The sequence below is a fragment of the Danio rerio genome, chromosome 1 (assembly GCF_052040795.2).
Source record: "Danio rerio strain M-AB ecotype USA chromosome 1, GRCz13ab, whole genome shotgun sequence".
NCBI lineage: Eukaryota > Metazoa > Chordata > Actinopteri > Cypriniformes > Danionidae > Danio > Danio rerio.
The window spans coordinates 25281702-25296985 of NC_141021.1; the positions used below are offsets into that span (position 1 = coordinate 25281702).

At 33.3% G+C, this 15284-nt stretch overlaps 1 protein-coding gene across 7 annotated transcripts in view; it reads right to left on the reverse strand.

Moving 5' to 3' along the window:
- Nucleotides 1-1914: 1914 nt before the first annotated feature.
- The window catches only part of lrba (LPS-responsive vesicle trafficking, beach and anchor containing), a 410338-nt gene continuing 396968 nt past the window's right edge, over nt 1915-15284 (reverse strand). For all 7 annotated transcript variants that reach the window (XM_087237193.2, XM_087237191.2, XM_087237187.2 and 4 more), the window contains exons 55-56: nt 6374-6525; nt 1915-3328 (exon numbers count right to left, since the gene is read on the reverse strand). In XM_087237193.2, the coding sequence (XP_087093319.1) occupies nt 3238-3328; nt 6374-6525 (243 nt within the window). In that variant the 3' untranslated portion in view covers nt 1915-3237. The remainder of the gene's footprint in view (nt 3329-6373; nt 6526-15284) is intronic.

Sequence of the window (15284 nt, forward strand, 5' to 3'; positions counted from 1 at the left end):
AATGAGATATATGCACACAAACTTTTAATTTCTCTTTCATTTAATTTTTTTAATTAATTTGAAAATAACCCAACGAAAAAGTCAGTAAGAGCAAGCGGAATCCTCTGTCGGCTGTGGCTTCAGTGTGACTTCAGCTAATCAGTTTTGGCCAGTGCAAACAAGTTTTCATGAGTTTAACAACCAGCAAGAAAACACACAATCTGACGTAAGTGAAGTCATCTCTCACTACTGTATTGTTTTTAAATGGAGGAAAGATTTTACAAGTAACTTTTTATTCTAAATCTTGGACGTTATTCTTGAAACAAAAAATGAGCAATAATAAGGTGTGAAGCACCAAAAGCGGCTCATATTAAAATGAATTTGAATAGTAATTTGGCTATTATTGTTTATTCTAAATATTTAACTAATATCTTTTGGAACATTATAATGTGTGGTTTTGATGGCCATCCCACAAGCTAATCCAGCTAAAAATAGTGCTAAAAATTGCACTTAAATGCAATATTTAAATGTCACCATTAAATAGAAAATGATGCGAATAACTGCAAAAGAGTCAATTTATGAGAAAAAGAATCACCCCTTTCACCAGGCTGGCTTCAGGCCTGGATCATCACTACCTGGCTGAGATACAATATTAAGTAGGTATCAGACCAAACAAGAAGCACTGCATTAAATTCCATTTTTCTGCACCGTCTTTAAAATATTGAAATTAATTTGACTCTAGTATTTTCAATGAAGCTTTTGCGCTAGCCTGCTGCTCATGACGCTGCTTGCATCTTTTTTTCACACTTTAACAACCAAATGGATGCTTAAATCTATTTTACTGATTATATTTGAATTACATCACAACATGCTGTAAACGTACTGTAACTAAAGATTACAACTAATACAACAGCTTCAATGTGGGTCTAACCCCTTACAAAGATTTCAGATGACCTTGACACCCGTCAACAGATTTACAGACACATGTAGCCAATTCTAAATCAACATAACATTATGATATAATTAGGAAATTGTCTGTACAATGTCCATTTCTGTCATAAGACATTGTTTGATATAGTCATCTCTAAGAATCATTTTATTCTTAAATGTTAGCAGAATAGAAATAATACTATACGACTAGATTAACTAGTATTGGTAAGAAATATAGTCTTTATATTGGCATATAGCCCACAATTCTCAATGTTGCCAGCAGGAGGCGACACAGTTCGTTTATCACTTGTTTCTTCTGTTGCTGCTGATATCTACGATATCAACTGATTTTATTTGGCCAGACACTGAACAGTTAATCCTTTAACCTCACGCATGCCTCTTTCTACCTGACCAATTGAAATAGGGAGACATGAATAGAGTTTGGCCAATACGCATGTATGTGAGTGCATTAATTTTTTTATGTAGACTTAAAACCTAAAAAATATTAAATAAATGTAAACAAACCTTTATTTTCCTTTATTTACATCTCAATCAAGTATAATCATTTGGTAGGCCAATCCCACGTCAAGTTCCTAGACCAGGGGTCACCAATCTTATTCCTGGAGGTCCGGTGCTCTGCAGGGTTTAGCTCCAACTTGCCTCAACACACCTGCCTGGGTGTTTCAAGTATACCTAATACCTTGATTGGCTTGTTCAGGTGTGTTTGATTATGGTTGGAGCTAAAATCTGCAGGACACCGGCCCTCCAGGAACAAGTTTGGTGATCCAAGTCCTAGACTATAAAACTAAATCTGCTAATGCACTGCTAAATTGAATCAGGTGTTGACTTATTTCAACTTGGTTATGATGACCTCTTGTGGACATAACATATACTGCGTGTATTTATTTTTGCCAAATTTGACGTTTTTAATTGCTGTTTTTGTATTATATTTTTTTTCTGAGTTATTATTAACTTAAACCACACACATATGCACACAAAAAACTGTTTGTATTGTTACAAAATGCCACTTTATTGTTTGAGTTCATCACACACATCATATAACGCTCATTCCAAACTGATTGCCATTCAGCTGGGAAATAACATGAGATAACAGCAATGATAGCGACAACTATTAAAACCAAACAAATGAATCAGACAGCATTCGTCACACCTTAGTTAACACAAACCGAGATTTCATTTTTTATTTTTTTTTTGTAATTTCACAGACCTCTGCTTGCCCTGAGTGTGATTTGTGGGGTTTATACTTCGAGCTAGCTGTGTTATGATCATATTTTAATGTCTGCTTGTTTATTTCCTGATTTCAGATAGCTAGTACGGCAATAGTATTGCGCTCTGGCCAGATTCAGTCTACATACACCAAGGGTAAATGCACAATGGTGAAATTTCAAAAAGGTTTGATGAAGCTTTAAATGGATCTGAATATTTTCCTCTCTTCACTCTCTCCATTATCCCTTATCCCCAAAAGAAAAGAAAATGTGTTCAGTTCTGGAACACTTGATAGATATGGAGCTCACAATAAACAAACAGAAAAGATCAAAAGATAGATAGAAACACACCAAATCACCTCTCTCATGAATCACGAGTATGATTAACATCATTTTCTAAATTGCTCTCCCTTCATATATTGATTCGCCCCTTCAGTTTATAAAGTGACATCATTTTGTGATCACACAAGAGGTCCATTCATCTTTAACAAAGCAAAACTCACTGACAATAAAATTGAGAAATGCATTAGAAAAGAGGTCACTTCTCCATTCATAAAGTGAATGTTTAAAGTGGACGCTTTGATATGTTTGCAGACAGCTACCTAATTTAATCTATGGATATAATGTAATAGGAATTTATTTCTCCCAAAAAACGAGGCAGTTTCCTGTTAGCTCCAGGAAGTCAACTTATAGATATGAAATGTGACATTTAGGGGCGCCTTGTCAAAAAAACAAAAAAAAAAAAACACCCACAGCAACTGAGAAGAAAAAAAGCTCACCCATCCCAATTTAAATAAAAGCAAAAAGTCATCTATCTATAGACACTAAAAAGAAAGAAAGGCTGTTGACCACTCAAACCAGTCTTTTTCACTAGAGCAATGGTGAAAATAGGACTTTGACAGCTAAAAATAGATTTCTTTTTCTTTCTCCAAATATTAAGTATATAACCCCAGCCCCTACGATTTAGATAGTAAGAAATTCCATAAGATCTACAAAATATAGCAATGCTATCTTGAAAAATAGTTTTGCTTCTTTAAATATGTAGAATACATTCATGACTATTGGTAGTGCCTTTCTGAAGGGTGGCGGGTGTTCCTCTGGGTCAGTATCGGGTCTGGTATTCATGATGCCATCTGTTGAAGTCGTTGTAGAACAGAACGATGCTCCCTGACGCCATGCCAGTGATGATGCATCTGGAAGTGACAGAGAAACACTAATATTTAGACTGCAGAGTTCATTTATGGGAGACTAAGAACATTTGTTGCATTATTGATTCCTGCTTTTTATTTACTTAATTCTTCATCTTGGGCTTACAGCTGTGGCATTTTTTTAAATGACTCACTGAGTAATTAATGGTCATTCATTTGCTACAGCAATGCACATATCAAATCATTTAATTCTGGCAGTTAAAAAAATCCATTTGTTTATATTTATCCATTTGTTTATATTTATATTTGTTATTATTTTTAATGTCCAAAATGTAAATTACACAATTAAATAACAATAAATTCTCAGTCTGAGTTCTCGCTCCTACTATTTTAGAACCGGATGTCTAATTCATATATAATGTGAGACATATAAAAAACAGCCCTTAATACCGTTTTAATTTACCTGAGACACATGAAAATGCCCTTATATGGTCATCAATAGAGCCAAGATGCCATCTGTTGGTAATGTTTGATATTGCATCTGAACAAAATCTTACTGGAAGCTTTTTTTTTTTTTTTTTTTTGAGGTATCAACAAACAAATGTAAAATAATTTAAACTTAATAAGCAAAATACACACTTAGTATGATATAATATATTTTTAATTTATTATTTTAATATCTTTATTTAAGAAACTTTTAGAATTGATCTTTTTTCTTTTTTCACTTCACCAATAATCTGATGAATTTGGTCTTTAAATTCAGAACAGGCACATATATTCATTAGCACATCTGCTTTACAAACTGCTTAATAACAGTTTACTACAACATTAGATCGACATATTAGAAGGATTTCTAAAGAATCATTCAGCACTTAAAAGTTTGCCAAAAATGAGTTTTGCTATTACAGAAATAATGTTCATTTTAGGAGGATTTTTTAAATGGATTTTTGATCTAAAAAAGCAGCCTTGGTGAGCATGAGAATCTTCCTACACACTAATTTTTGGGAAACTGTATTGTCTGATTCTTGATTCTATTTGACTGTAAATAAAATTGATTATTAAATTTCAAGAATACATTTTTAACTTGCTCACCTAACTTTTTTTAATATCTCTATTAGCTATTACCTAAAATGCACTTTATTTGTAGAGAATCATTTAGAGACTACAGTTATAGACTAGTGTTTTTTATTTTATTAAAACTATGATTTTTTTTAATACCTTTTTAATTTACCTGATTTTAAAGCACTATTGTCCAGATACTACCACCACATGGACTGTTGTTTAAGAAAACAATTTAAATGAAAATGGAATAAATGCCAGTTTTAAATTTTAGGAGAGCTTTTAAAGTCTACCAGTTGACATTATAGAGTATATTATCTAAAAGTAATCATATAATATTTTAGTATGTATGTGTGGCGATTGGGCAGGGCAGAGAACCGTGGTAATACAATGAGTTCTGCGGTTGAGTGGTGACGCGAAACACCTGAGCGGCACACCGGCTTCAAGTCCCACAGGGGTGCTCTGGATTATACAAAGAAGGAGAGACATCGGTGGAAGGAGAGAGGACCAGGCCTGGACACTTTATGTTTTACTTTTACTTTCAGTTTGATGGCAGTCTCCGTAAGTTTGTTTTATTATTTCATTATAAATTATTTAAAAGTCCATCGGTTCTCTGCCTTTTTCTTCCCGATGCCCAGAAAGCCATTTAACTTAATTACAGTATGTATGGGACATTTTACCAGAAATGCACATTTTCTGATGTATTGCACGCATTTTATGTTAAATTAAATGCAAATGTGACAGGACTGACAGAAACATGGGGACAACTGTAAATATGTTTTTATACTATATTTTAGTATTTACTTGTAGAATTAATTCTTAATTTCATGTCTTTAATCAATTGTTGTGAATGAGAACAACTAAAACTTTCTGATGTTTTTTTCTCTAAATAACAGCTTTTGGTACAAGAAAACTATTAAAGCTATAGGTTCAGTTGGACAAGGACAGGGTTTGTAAATTTGTAAAGTGTTTTTAATAAAGAAAAAAAAAATCTGAGAATCAAAAGAACGACATATTCCTTTCCAGACCAACACACAGAAATCTATTTTAGAAATTTGTGGAATGAAATACTTTTAATTCACCGTTTTTATGTTTTTATTTCAGGGACAGATAATGTACCTTTTTGATACAATGTCCCGTACGTATAGTATAGTATAGTATGTATGTTTTTATAATATTGTTCGTTTCCTGTGAAATAAAATAAATACTATAATTTCTTGGATGACAAAAATAGTTATCAGCAAACTTGAATTATCAATTTAACCATTATGCAGAATGACTAAAACATTTTAACTGCCTAAAACTAGACATACATTTCCAGACTGGTTATTACTTAAAACAGGGCAGATTGATGAAATATGAAAGTTTGACCCAAGAATATTATAGATATACTTATACAAGACTAGGTGGTAAGAATTTTTGTCTAATGGGGCAGCGGAAAGGATTTTTACTTGCCCTATCAAAACAATTCTAATTAGTTATTTCTTAGCCACAAGTTTTTACAATGTGCCAAAATAAGCAACCCCGTACACATTTTTTTACCCCAACATGACTTTTCCTTTCTTTTCTTTTTTTTTTTTTTCAAATGGCAAGCTTTAAAAACGGTAATAAACTAAATGTATGCACATCTGTTCACATCATTGTCCTCACCATATATGGTCTATACAGTAAACACACAGAGAGCTTTTAAACAAATGGTATTGTAAGGAAGCTAATTAAACCACATTGGCAAATAAAGGTTTGCTAAAAGTTTTATTGAGATGCATTGTTGATGATTGGAAAGGTGTTGTTCCTAATGAATAGCTTAACAGGGCCAAAAAAAAGACCCCTTTGAGATGATTTAAGACCTACAATACAATATTTCAGTGAACTCAAGTCTTAAGGGCAAAAGCTTTGATATTTAAGACATGTTCAGACCCCGTCCATATACAGTATACTGTATACTATATGTTGTGATTATCCCATCTCTTCAGAATGACTCTACACTTTCAATATTCAGTTGTAGAAACTAAAAATGTGTTTGTGCTTTACCTTTGGTCATGTGCAATAGCCATAGAGCGTATTCCAGCATCACAGCCTGGGTAAGTGAAGAGCTGTTTGAGGTCGTGAATCTGCCAGACATTGAGAACTCCTGCATCTCCTCCACACAGCAGATACTGGCCATCTTTACTCAGCAGCATCGCCTGCAGAAAAACACACACACAAACACACAACAGTGAGACCTTCTGTCTAGCACACATATTCAGTATCATTCATGTACGTTTGAGTACATACTCTTTTGTTAAATGCCTGGTAAAACACAAGTCAAGCAATAATATTTTACAGAATTTTTTTGCTTCACAGTAAAAACATAAAATATATAAAGCCAAAATAAGCAGTTTTACAAAAAGAAAGCATGATTCAACTTTTTAATTAAATGTAATCTAGTTATCAGAGCTGGGTTAGGAAGGGAGAGGGATTTGTTTTTAAAGTGTTCCCAGGAGAGAAAAGTTTTCATTTTTCTTTGTAATAAGTTTAAATTATAGTTTAACAACTTATAAACTCATAAATAGTACTAAAACATAGGCAAGACCCATATATTAAAAAGTTACATTTAAAACTTGCTAAAATGTAAGTTTGTGAAGCCTTATTGCCCCAGGAACAAAGATAAATTTATACATGTTAGAAGAGCATTTGATGCTTCTAAACCTTCTTCCAGAGGTCAACAGAACAAAAAAAGGCTTTAGAAGATGGGAGTCATCTCCTATCACACTTTGAACTTTCCTTAACATTTGCTGTTCATGTAACTCTGCTAGACTCTGCAGAGGTAAACCAATAATGTTGGAGCAAGTCTTGACTAAGTTTTGAAGGTGATTTTTGAAAAGCTTAAACTCTCGATATAGCTGGCATAAAAAGTTCTCAGTATATGTTTTTCTACACAGAAAGAGCTCAGTTTTTTTAAGATCATTAATGATACCAGTGAATCAGCAGTCAACGTGACCAATAACCAGATTACCACTACAATTTAAACATGTTATTAGGCACCAACTAAGAAATTAAGATTATTAAAGCTTTTGTGGTTTTCCTTGTGAGTTTAGTTATATCAGCTAATGTTACCTATTAGAGGCGGTTGATTCCGCTGTGGTGATCCATGATAAATAAGAGACTAAGTCAAAAGAAAATGAATGAATTAATGTTAAGTATTGGATACTTATTGAACAGTGTTCAGTTAAAACAATAGCTCTATTAATATTCACAGAATTTCAATCACTAATTCAGCAAAGTAGGCCAGAATAACATGTAAAAATGTTTGAAGTATTGAGATAACCAATTAAGTCCTCAAGCATTTGGAGCTGTTATAAACACCTACCATCAATTACAAGCAAATATTCTTTCAAAAAAAAAAAAAAAATAGTTCAAATAATTACTATTCGCTGTATTTAGAAGTTCAGCATTGTGCATGCTCACTGTCACAATACATTGCATTACCGAATATCGGCATATGTCTAATTACATTTGATATTTGTTTGTAACATTAGTATCACATGAATATCTGTTCCAAAACTCTTTTGTTCCTCCATATTATTTTCTCTTTTATTTGCAGTGGTTGTTTTTTTTAAGGGTTAACCCTAACCCTAAAAACAGAGGGTTTTAGGTTTAATTGTGAGGTAAATTCTAATAAATGTCCATCTAATATTAGATGGATGAACTGTGATGAAAATAATGGCACGTTACTGTACTTTTTTAAAAAACACTTCAATGATTGTTTATAGTTTCATGGAAGTTCACACAAGTTTCATGTGGCGCAGAATAAAAAGGAGATATGATATCATAATAGTTAAAAAATAACTGCGTATATAAAAAGCAATTGACCCCTGAAACTGACCCCTGACCTTATAGCAGTCTTTCATGTTCTGTGATGATAAACGACACTGATAAGCTTGTGCTGGTTGAAATGCTCTGGGCTCACTGAATAAGCTCTTTGTAGCGGGTGATGAACGTCTGGAGCATCCGGCTGGCCGCTGATTACAGGGGTTTACTGACACCCCTGTGGACCTCAGAGCGAACATGCCCTGCCAGCGGCGGCCAGGGCCAATCAAAAAGCACGCAACCCCCGTTCTTTCCCAGCATGCACGGGGCCGAGCTGGCGAACAGTTTGTTTCTGAAAGCGCTACAGCGGTGGTGTCCTGCGGCGAAGGCCAGACAGAGTACGAGATTTATTCTGTTCATCTGGTTTTCCTGTGCGCACATGGGCTGTGTAACACTTTAAAGGTCCCATGAGAAACACAGATAATATAGAACAGCAAACACACTGGAGTCTTTCATTCACTACATCAACACACACACCTCTATGCAATATGTAGTAATGACACAGCGTGCTAGCAAAGTGGCCATTAATTGTAATTAATTAGACTAAATATATAAGCTTGACTTATTGCATTAACCGGTAATTTTCCTTTACAGGGTTTAATGAATAGTTCAGGTCCTAAAACAGGTGAAGCTTACAGCAAAAAGTAGAATGGACCGATGAACTGGAGTTAGATGTCACAAGGTCTTGATTTGATTATATGTTTTGATTGTAATCATAAATCCAAGCAAAACGAATGTTTCAATTTTCTTTTTTTACAGTGTGCTGATTGCAAAGCACTATTATTATTATGATATTTAAATGACGCTTTTGATAAGTAAATAAATGCATAAATTACCAAACATTCATTTTGACAACAGTGATTACTGTATATAACAAAAGCAAATTATATTTTAACTGAAATATTATTATTATTATTATTATTATTATTATCATTATCAATATTTATATATTATATTTTATTGATTTGTTTTGTTACTGAACAAAATAATTACATAAGAATATAAAATAGCCTGCATTTTTTTATTTATATTTATTTCATTAATTTATATTTATGTGTCATTTTTAAATATATGCTATTGAATAGTTATTATATAAATAGTGCAATATATATATTTTAAATAATGTCCCCACGATTTCTGTATTAATTTAAATAGCATCAGCCTATGTCTTGTGTATACTGAGAACCACTGGATCCACTGAGAAATTATTTACAATAGTTGTTAATTTTTAGTATTATTTAGTAACAATTGTAATTTATTATTTGTTTGAATTGTTAATTATTAATCATTAAATAAAATTAATTTGCTGTTAATTTAATTTATAGTGTAGTTTAGTTTTTAGTCTAGTTTTTATTTTTTTACAGGTTCATTTTTTTCAGTTGTTCATTTATTCATTCATTTTCTTTCTGGCTTAGTCCTTTTATTGATCAGGGGTTGCCACAGTGGAATGAATCGCCAACTTATCCAGCATTTGTTTTGGATGCCCTTCCAGCCAAAAGCGCATGTTTTTGGAGTGTGGGGGAAGCCGAAGCACCCAAAGGAAACCCACGCAAACACAGGGAGAACCTCCACACAGAAATGCCAACTGACCCAGCTGGTGCTCGAATCAGTGACCACCTTGCTGTGAGGCAACACTGCTAACCACTGAGCCACCGTGCCACCCATTTTCTGTTTTTATTTTTTATAAATATTTTATGTCTATTTATTTGTAAACCATTTTTTTGTTCAGTCTTTTATGTGATTTGTATCCTAATAAGTATTTTTGAATATAATAAATTTACACTGACTTTCAAATAGGCTACATAACTGAAAAACCAGCCCATCTGTTTTCTCTACAATATTGTATAAATTAAGGAGAAAAAAAAACTGACTGACCAATTAAAACAGCATGCACTAAACTCATACATCTACCATAAGCTAAAATAAAAATAAAAAAAGTAAACTTTGATGCTCTTCTCCCTTCACACAGACTCTTCTCCTTCTCTACATGCAGTGTGATGAGTGAAACAGGCAGAATCAATCACACAGACTGCTCTGCTAGATCCCGCTCCAGCACCCTCACATTGCTACGGCAGCTGGTCTATGAGTCTGCTAGCATCTGATCTCTTGATTTGGTTTGGATGTATATGACAAGTGTGTTATTCGAGTTCAGGTTACACTGTGGCAAAACCATATGAAAACTTTATTTCAGTCATGGTATGAAGCGGAACCTCAGAATAGACATCTGAGATTTGAATTTTACATAAGGGAAACTTCACTAGAGAGTCTCATTTCATGATAGCAAGACAATAACAGGGTTTTTACAACTTTTCCAAAGCCAAATTTAAAAACCTGATTTAAAAAATATATATTATAATTGCATTTAAATTAAGAACTAAACTAGAACTTTACAAGTATGGCAAGTTATATATTTACAAACAAATACATACTTCATCACAATAAATCAGATGCCATTTGCTACAGTATTCTAGACAGTACAGTATTCTTAGAAAAATATTTGATGGCCCCAAGCCCAGCATTGAATTCACTGTCATTTACTCACATGTGTGTCATCTTTCTATTTTAATTTAGATTTAGTTTAATTTCATGCATTTTTCACTAATGAAGCTGTTATTTTTATGCATTTTTTCTTGTCCCCCTACTTAAGCAAAGGGCGTAGATGGCCAGATCATGCTACAGGCACATGTCCAAACTCCAGAATTAAATTGTCAAGTTTATTTAAAAAGTTAATTATAATAACATCTTTGGTAACAAATTATTTTTAAATTTTTAATAACTTTCAAGCCTAAATCTAAGCACTATTTAAATCTTGAAATCACTATATTTAAATTCAAGAATATTCAAGGTTTTCCAGCAGCCATAAGTTTTTCTGTTGAACACAAAAGAATATATTTGTAAATTGTTGGAAAACTATAACCTTTGGCTTCTATAGTATTTGTTTTTCCTACAATGGAACAAGGTTATTATAATTAACGAAATCGAATAAAAAAGCAAAAACTAGAAATGAAAAATTATTTTCATTAACTGAAATAAATAAAAAACGAGAGTTTTTAAAAACTAGAACTGTATTGTGTACATACAAAACTAACTGAAACTGTATTGTGTACATACAAAACTACTGAAACTAAATAAAATTATAGCAAAATCGTACTTTGTTTTCATCTTTGTAAATGTATTTAATACATAAGCCTACTGTATGCCTATTAGAAGTAAATCTATTTACTTAGCGATGCCAGTTTTACGCCCGTTGTTTGAGCCATACTCATGGCCGTTCAGCACATCTGTAATCCTGCTACTATTGGCCAGATCAAGCTGGTCCTCCTCTAGTAAGCCCCCACTGTTGCTCCCATGACAAAATAACATCAAAATAACATCTGGACATGACAGCAGCACGGTGAAAGCATAAATATGACCCAAGCAGACACTTTGAAGTATTAATTTAACATATTTGTGTCCAATAATGGGTTTAATTTCTGTATCATTGTTCCCGATTCGTAAAACAATCATTCTTTTTAACCGGATCTTTTTAGCGAACCGGTTGAACTAGTTCACCAATTTGAACTGAATCATTTGAAACGATTCGCGTCTCCAGTAAGCACTTATCCACAAAGACTTACTTTTTAACATGCTGAGTTATTCAGTTATTAGAACAGTACACAGAGATCAAATTTGAGAACGAGTGAACTCACAATAACGCGCATATGTGAAAACTAATACTGAAACTAATAAAAACTAAGCAATTTCAAAAATATAAAAACTAATAGAAACTAGTAAATCTCTCTCTAAAAACTAATTAAAACAAACTGAATTTTAAAACAAAGGGTCAAAACGAAACAAACAAACAAAAAATCTTAAACTATTAAACCTTGCAATGGAAGTCAATGGTTACAGGCTTCTAAACATTTTTTTTAAATATCTTCTTTTGTGTTTAAATGTAGAAAGAAATCCATAAGGGTGTGAATCCACTTGGGGTGAGTAAATAGTGAGTAAAATGTTATTTAATGTTTTTGGGGGTGAACTATCCCTTTAAGAATCCATAGTACCCTTAATTGAATCATCCCAAAATCCCGCAGTTTGAGTTGATTCACTCTCCACCCTGTGACTGTGCTGTGATTGGATAATAATGTTTGGTCACTGCTGCAACATGAATTTAGTCTTCTGTTCTAATGTGCCTTATTACTTCAAAGACGTCCGAGATAATATATCAGTACATAATCCAGCATACATGGTGGTCCCTCTGGACCATGTCTGGAAAAGGGTCTGTGAGAAGCAGTGATGTCCAGGTTTCTGAGCGGGTCAGGTCACAATCATAAATCAGCACTCTCCTCCAGGGCCGCCATTCCACAATGCTCCAAGATGGCCGCCGTGACTCAGATGTCTGACTTACAGTCAGGCTGTGATTTTAAACAACAGGGTTGTGTTGGATGATGCCCCACTGTGATTTTTTTCTGCTGATCTGCTGATCTGTCTGTGTTAGGTCAGGATATGTCTGGCACAAGTAAAGACTGGATTTATGAAGACTTTAATGCAGTCCATTGCGTATGTGCAGACGGCTCGGGAAATGTCTGCTAAAATGGTTACTAACAGAGAGACGTTCAGCTGTGGGCTCCGGAGAGTCATTCATGCATTATTTCTACTTTCATTATTCATTATTATTCATATCATTATTCATATCATTATTTAGACTCACTTTAACTGCGGCATCAGACTGTCTCGGCGACCCACAAACTCCAACGCAAAACCACATACAGTATACCCTCTAACTGCACAAACACACACACACTGACACTAAGATGACACTCCATCTGGCATGAGCCGAGTTGTGTCAGTGCACTGTAAAAAACAAAAACACTATTTGTTCAGCACACTGTACTTTTTCTGTCATATACAGTTGAAGTCAGAATTATTAGCCCCCTTTTAATTTAGATTTTCTTTTTTAAATATTTCCCAAATTATTTTTAAGAGCAATGAAATTTTCACAGTATGTCTGATAATATTTTTTCTTCTGGAGAAAGTCTTATTTGTTTTATTTCGGCAAGAAGAAAAGCAGTTATTAATTTAAAAAAAAACATTTTTGGGACAAAATTATTAGCCCCTTTAAGCTAATTTTTTTTTCTCGATAATCTACAGAACAAACCATCGTTATACAATAACTTGAGTAATTACCCTAACCTGCCTAGTTTAAATTATTAACCTAGTTAAGCCTTTTAATGTCACTTTAAGCTGTATAGAAGTGTCTTGAAAAATATCTAGTAAAATAATATTTACTGTCATCATGGAAAAGATAAAATAAATCAGTTATTAGAAATAAGTTTTTAAAACTATTATGCTTAGAAATGTGCTGAAACAATCTTCCCAGAACAGAACAGAAATTGGGGAAAAAAATAAACAGGGGCACTAATAATTCAGGGAGGCTTATAATTCTGACTTCAACTGTATACTAAGAATTGTGAATAAGAATTGATTACAAAAAAATATATGTTATGTAAACAATATTCTCTAAAATGTTATGTCTACATGTTTAACAGAGTTTTTTGATAAACATTTTTGTGTTGAACAGAACTGTTGATGTGACCTCCATTCTCTCCCAGTTGCATATTGCATTAAATTCTAAAATTTCCTCCTTGCATTTAGATCCCTAAATAGCCTAGATCCCTCCTATCTCTGCAACATGCTTGTCCCCTACACCAAAACTTGTTCATTACTTTCCGCTGACTCTGGCCTTCTCGCTGTCCCTTGGTACGCCTCTCTTCAATGGGGGGCAGATCATTTCGTATTATTGCACCCAAACTCTGGAACTCTCTACCACGCTCACTCCGCTCTGCTTATAATATCTCTGAATTCAAATCCTTACTTAAAACTCAATTGTTTTTAGAATACTACTCTTCTGATCTGCCAAACCGACCACTTTATCTGAGCCAGCCGCACTCTGCTCATTTGTCTCTTAGGTCTGTTTTTGTAATTAAAGTTTGCTATATTTGACTTCCTGTATGTTTGTGTATCTTTGATCTGCCTGTACCATCTCTTCTTGTCGCATTCTTTGTAAAGTGTCCTTGAGCTCTGGACAGGCGCTATATAAATAAAAAATATTATTATTATTATTTAAATAATTCACGCATGCGTTTTCTCCGGGTGCTCCGGTTTCTGCCACAGTTCAAAGACATGAGGTACAGGTGTCTGAGTGTGAATGGGTGTTTGCCAATCCTGGGTTGCAGCTGGAAGGGCATCTGCTGTGTAAAACATATGCTGGATAAGTTAGCGGTCCATTGTGGTGACCCTGATGAATAAAGGAACTAAGCCAAAGGAAAATTAATAAATGAATAAATGAATGGATGAAGTAAGTAGTAAGTTTGTGTTCATTTTTAAGTAAAATTATTAAAAACAGGAGGATATGCTAACTAGAACTAAATACTTGAAAAACATCCAGAAAAAAATTATTGACTCAATAGCAGTAACTGTCAACTGCTTCAGTCGATGTGAAAATAATGTTTATTAGTAAAATACAATTATCAAAATTGCATAAATAAACAGAATTATGTCAGCTAAACAAAAAAAAATTACTGAGAAAAACTGTTGTTGAGACAACTTAAATTTCTTACTGCATCAAGTTGCCTTATTTTTTTATGTTTTCTCAACAATTTATTTTTTACAGTGTATGTTAAAAGTTTTTCAAGATTTTCGTTTTGGGACAGGTGACTGTGATAGTTTGCAAAAAAAAAAAAATATGATTACAAAATAATTCACAAATGATTTTTTTTTTTGTCTATTAAGGCACGTTGTGTGAATTTATGCACATGAAAATTACAACATTTGACAATTTTTTTATTGATTATTTGATGTTTTTATAAATTAATTTTAGAAAATAAAAAGCAAAAAAGTGGGTTGGTTATCCAACCTTTATAATTGTCTCATGTAGGCCTACAGCTAAACTAAATTGATTTTATTTTTATTAAAAGCAGAGTAGTCTATAATATTGACTGCAGGACCAAGCCCGTGTATGAGCACTTAAACGTAACTTCACTCCTAGCAAATAACACAAACTGTCAGAACGGTTAGACTTCTTAGGTTTAACCTTTTACTGGGCAAAAAACAT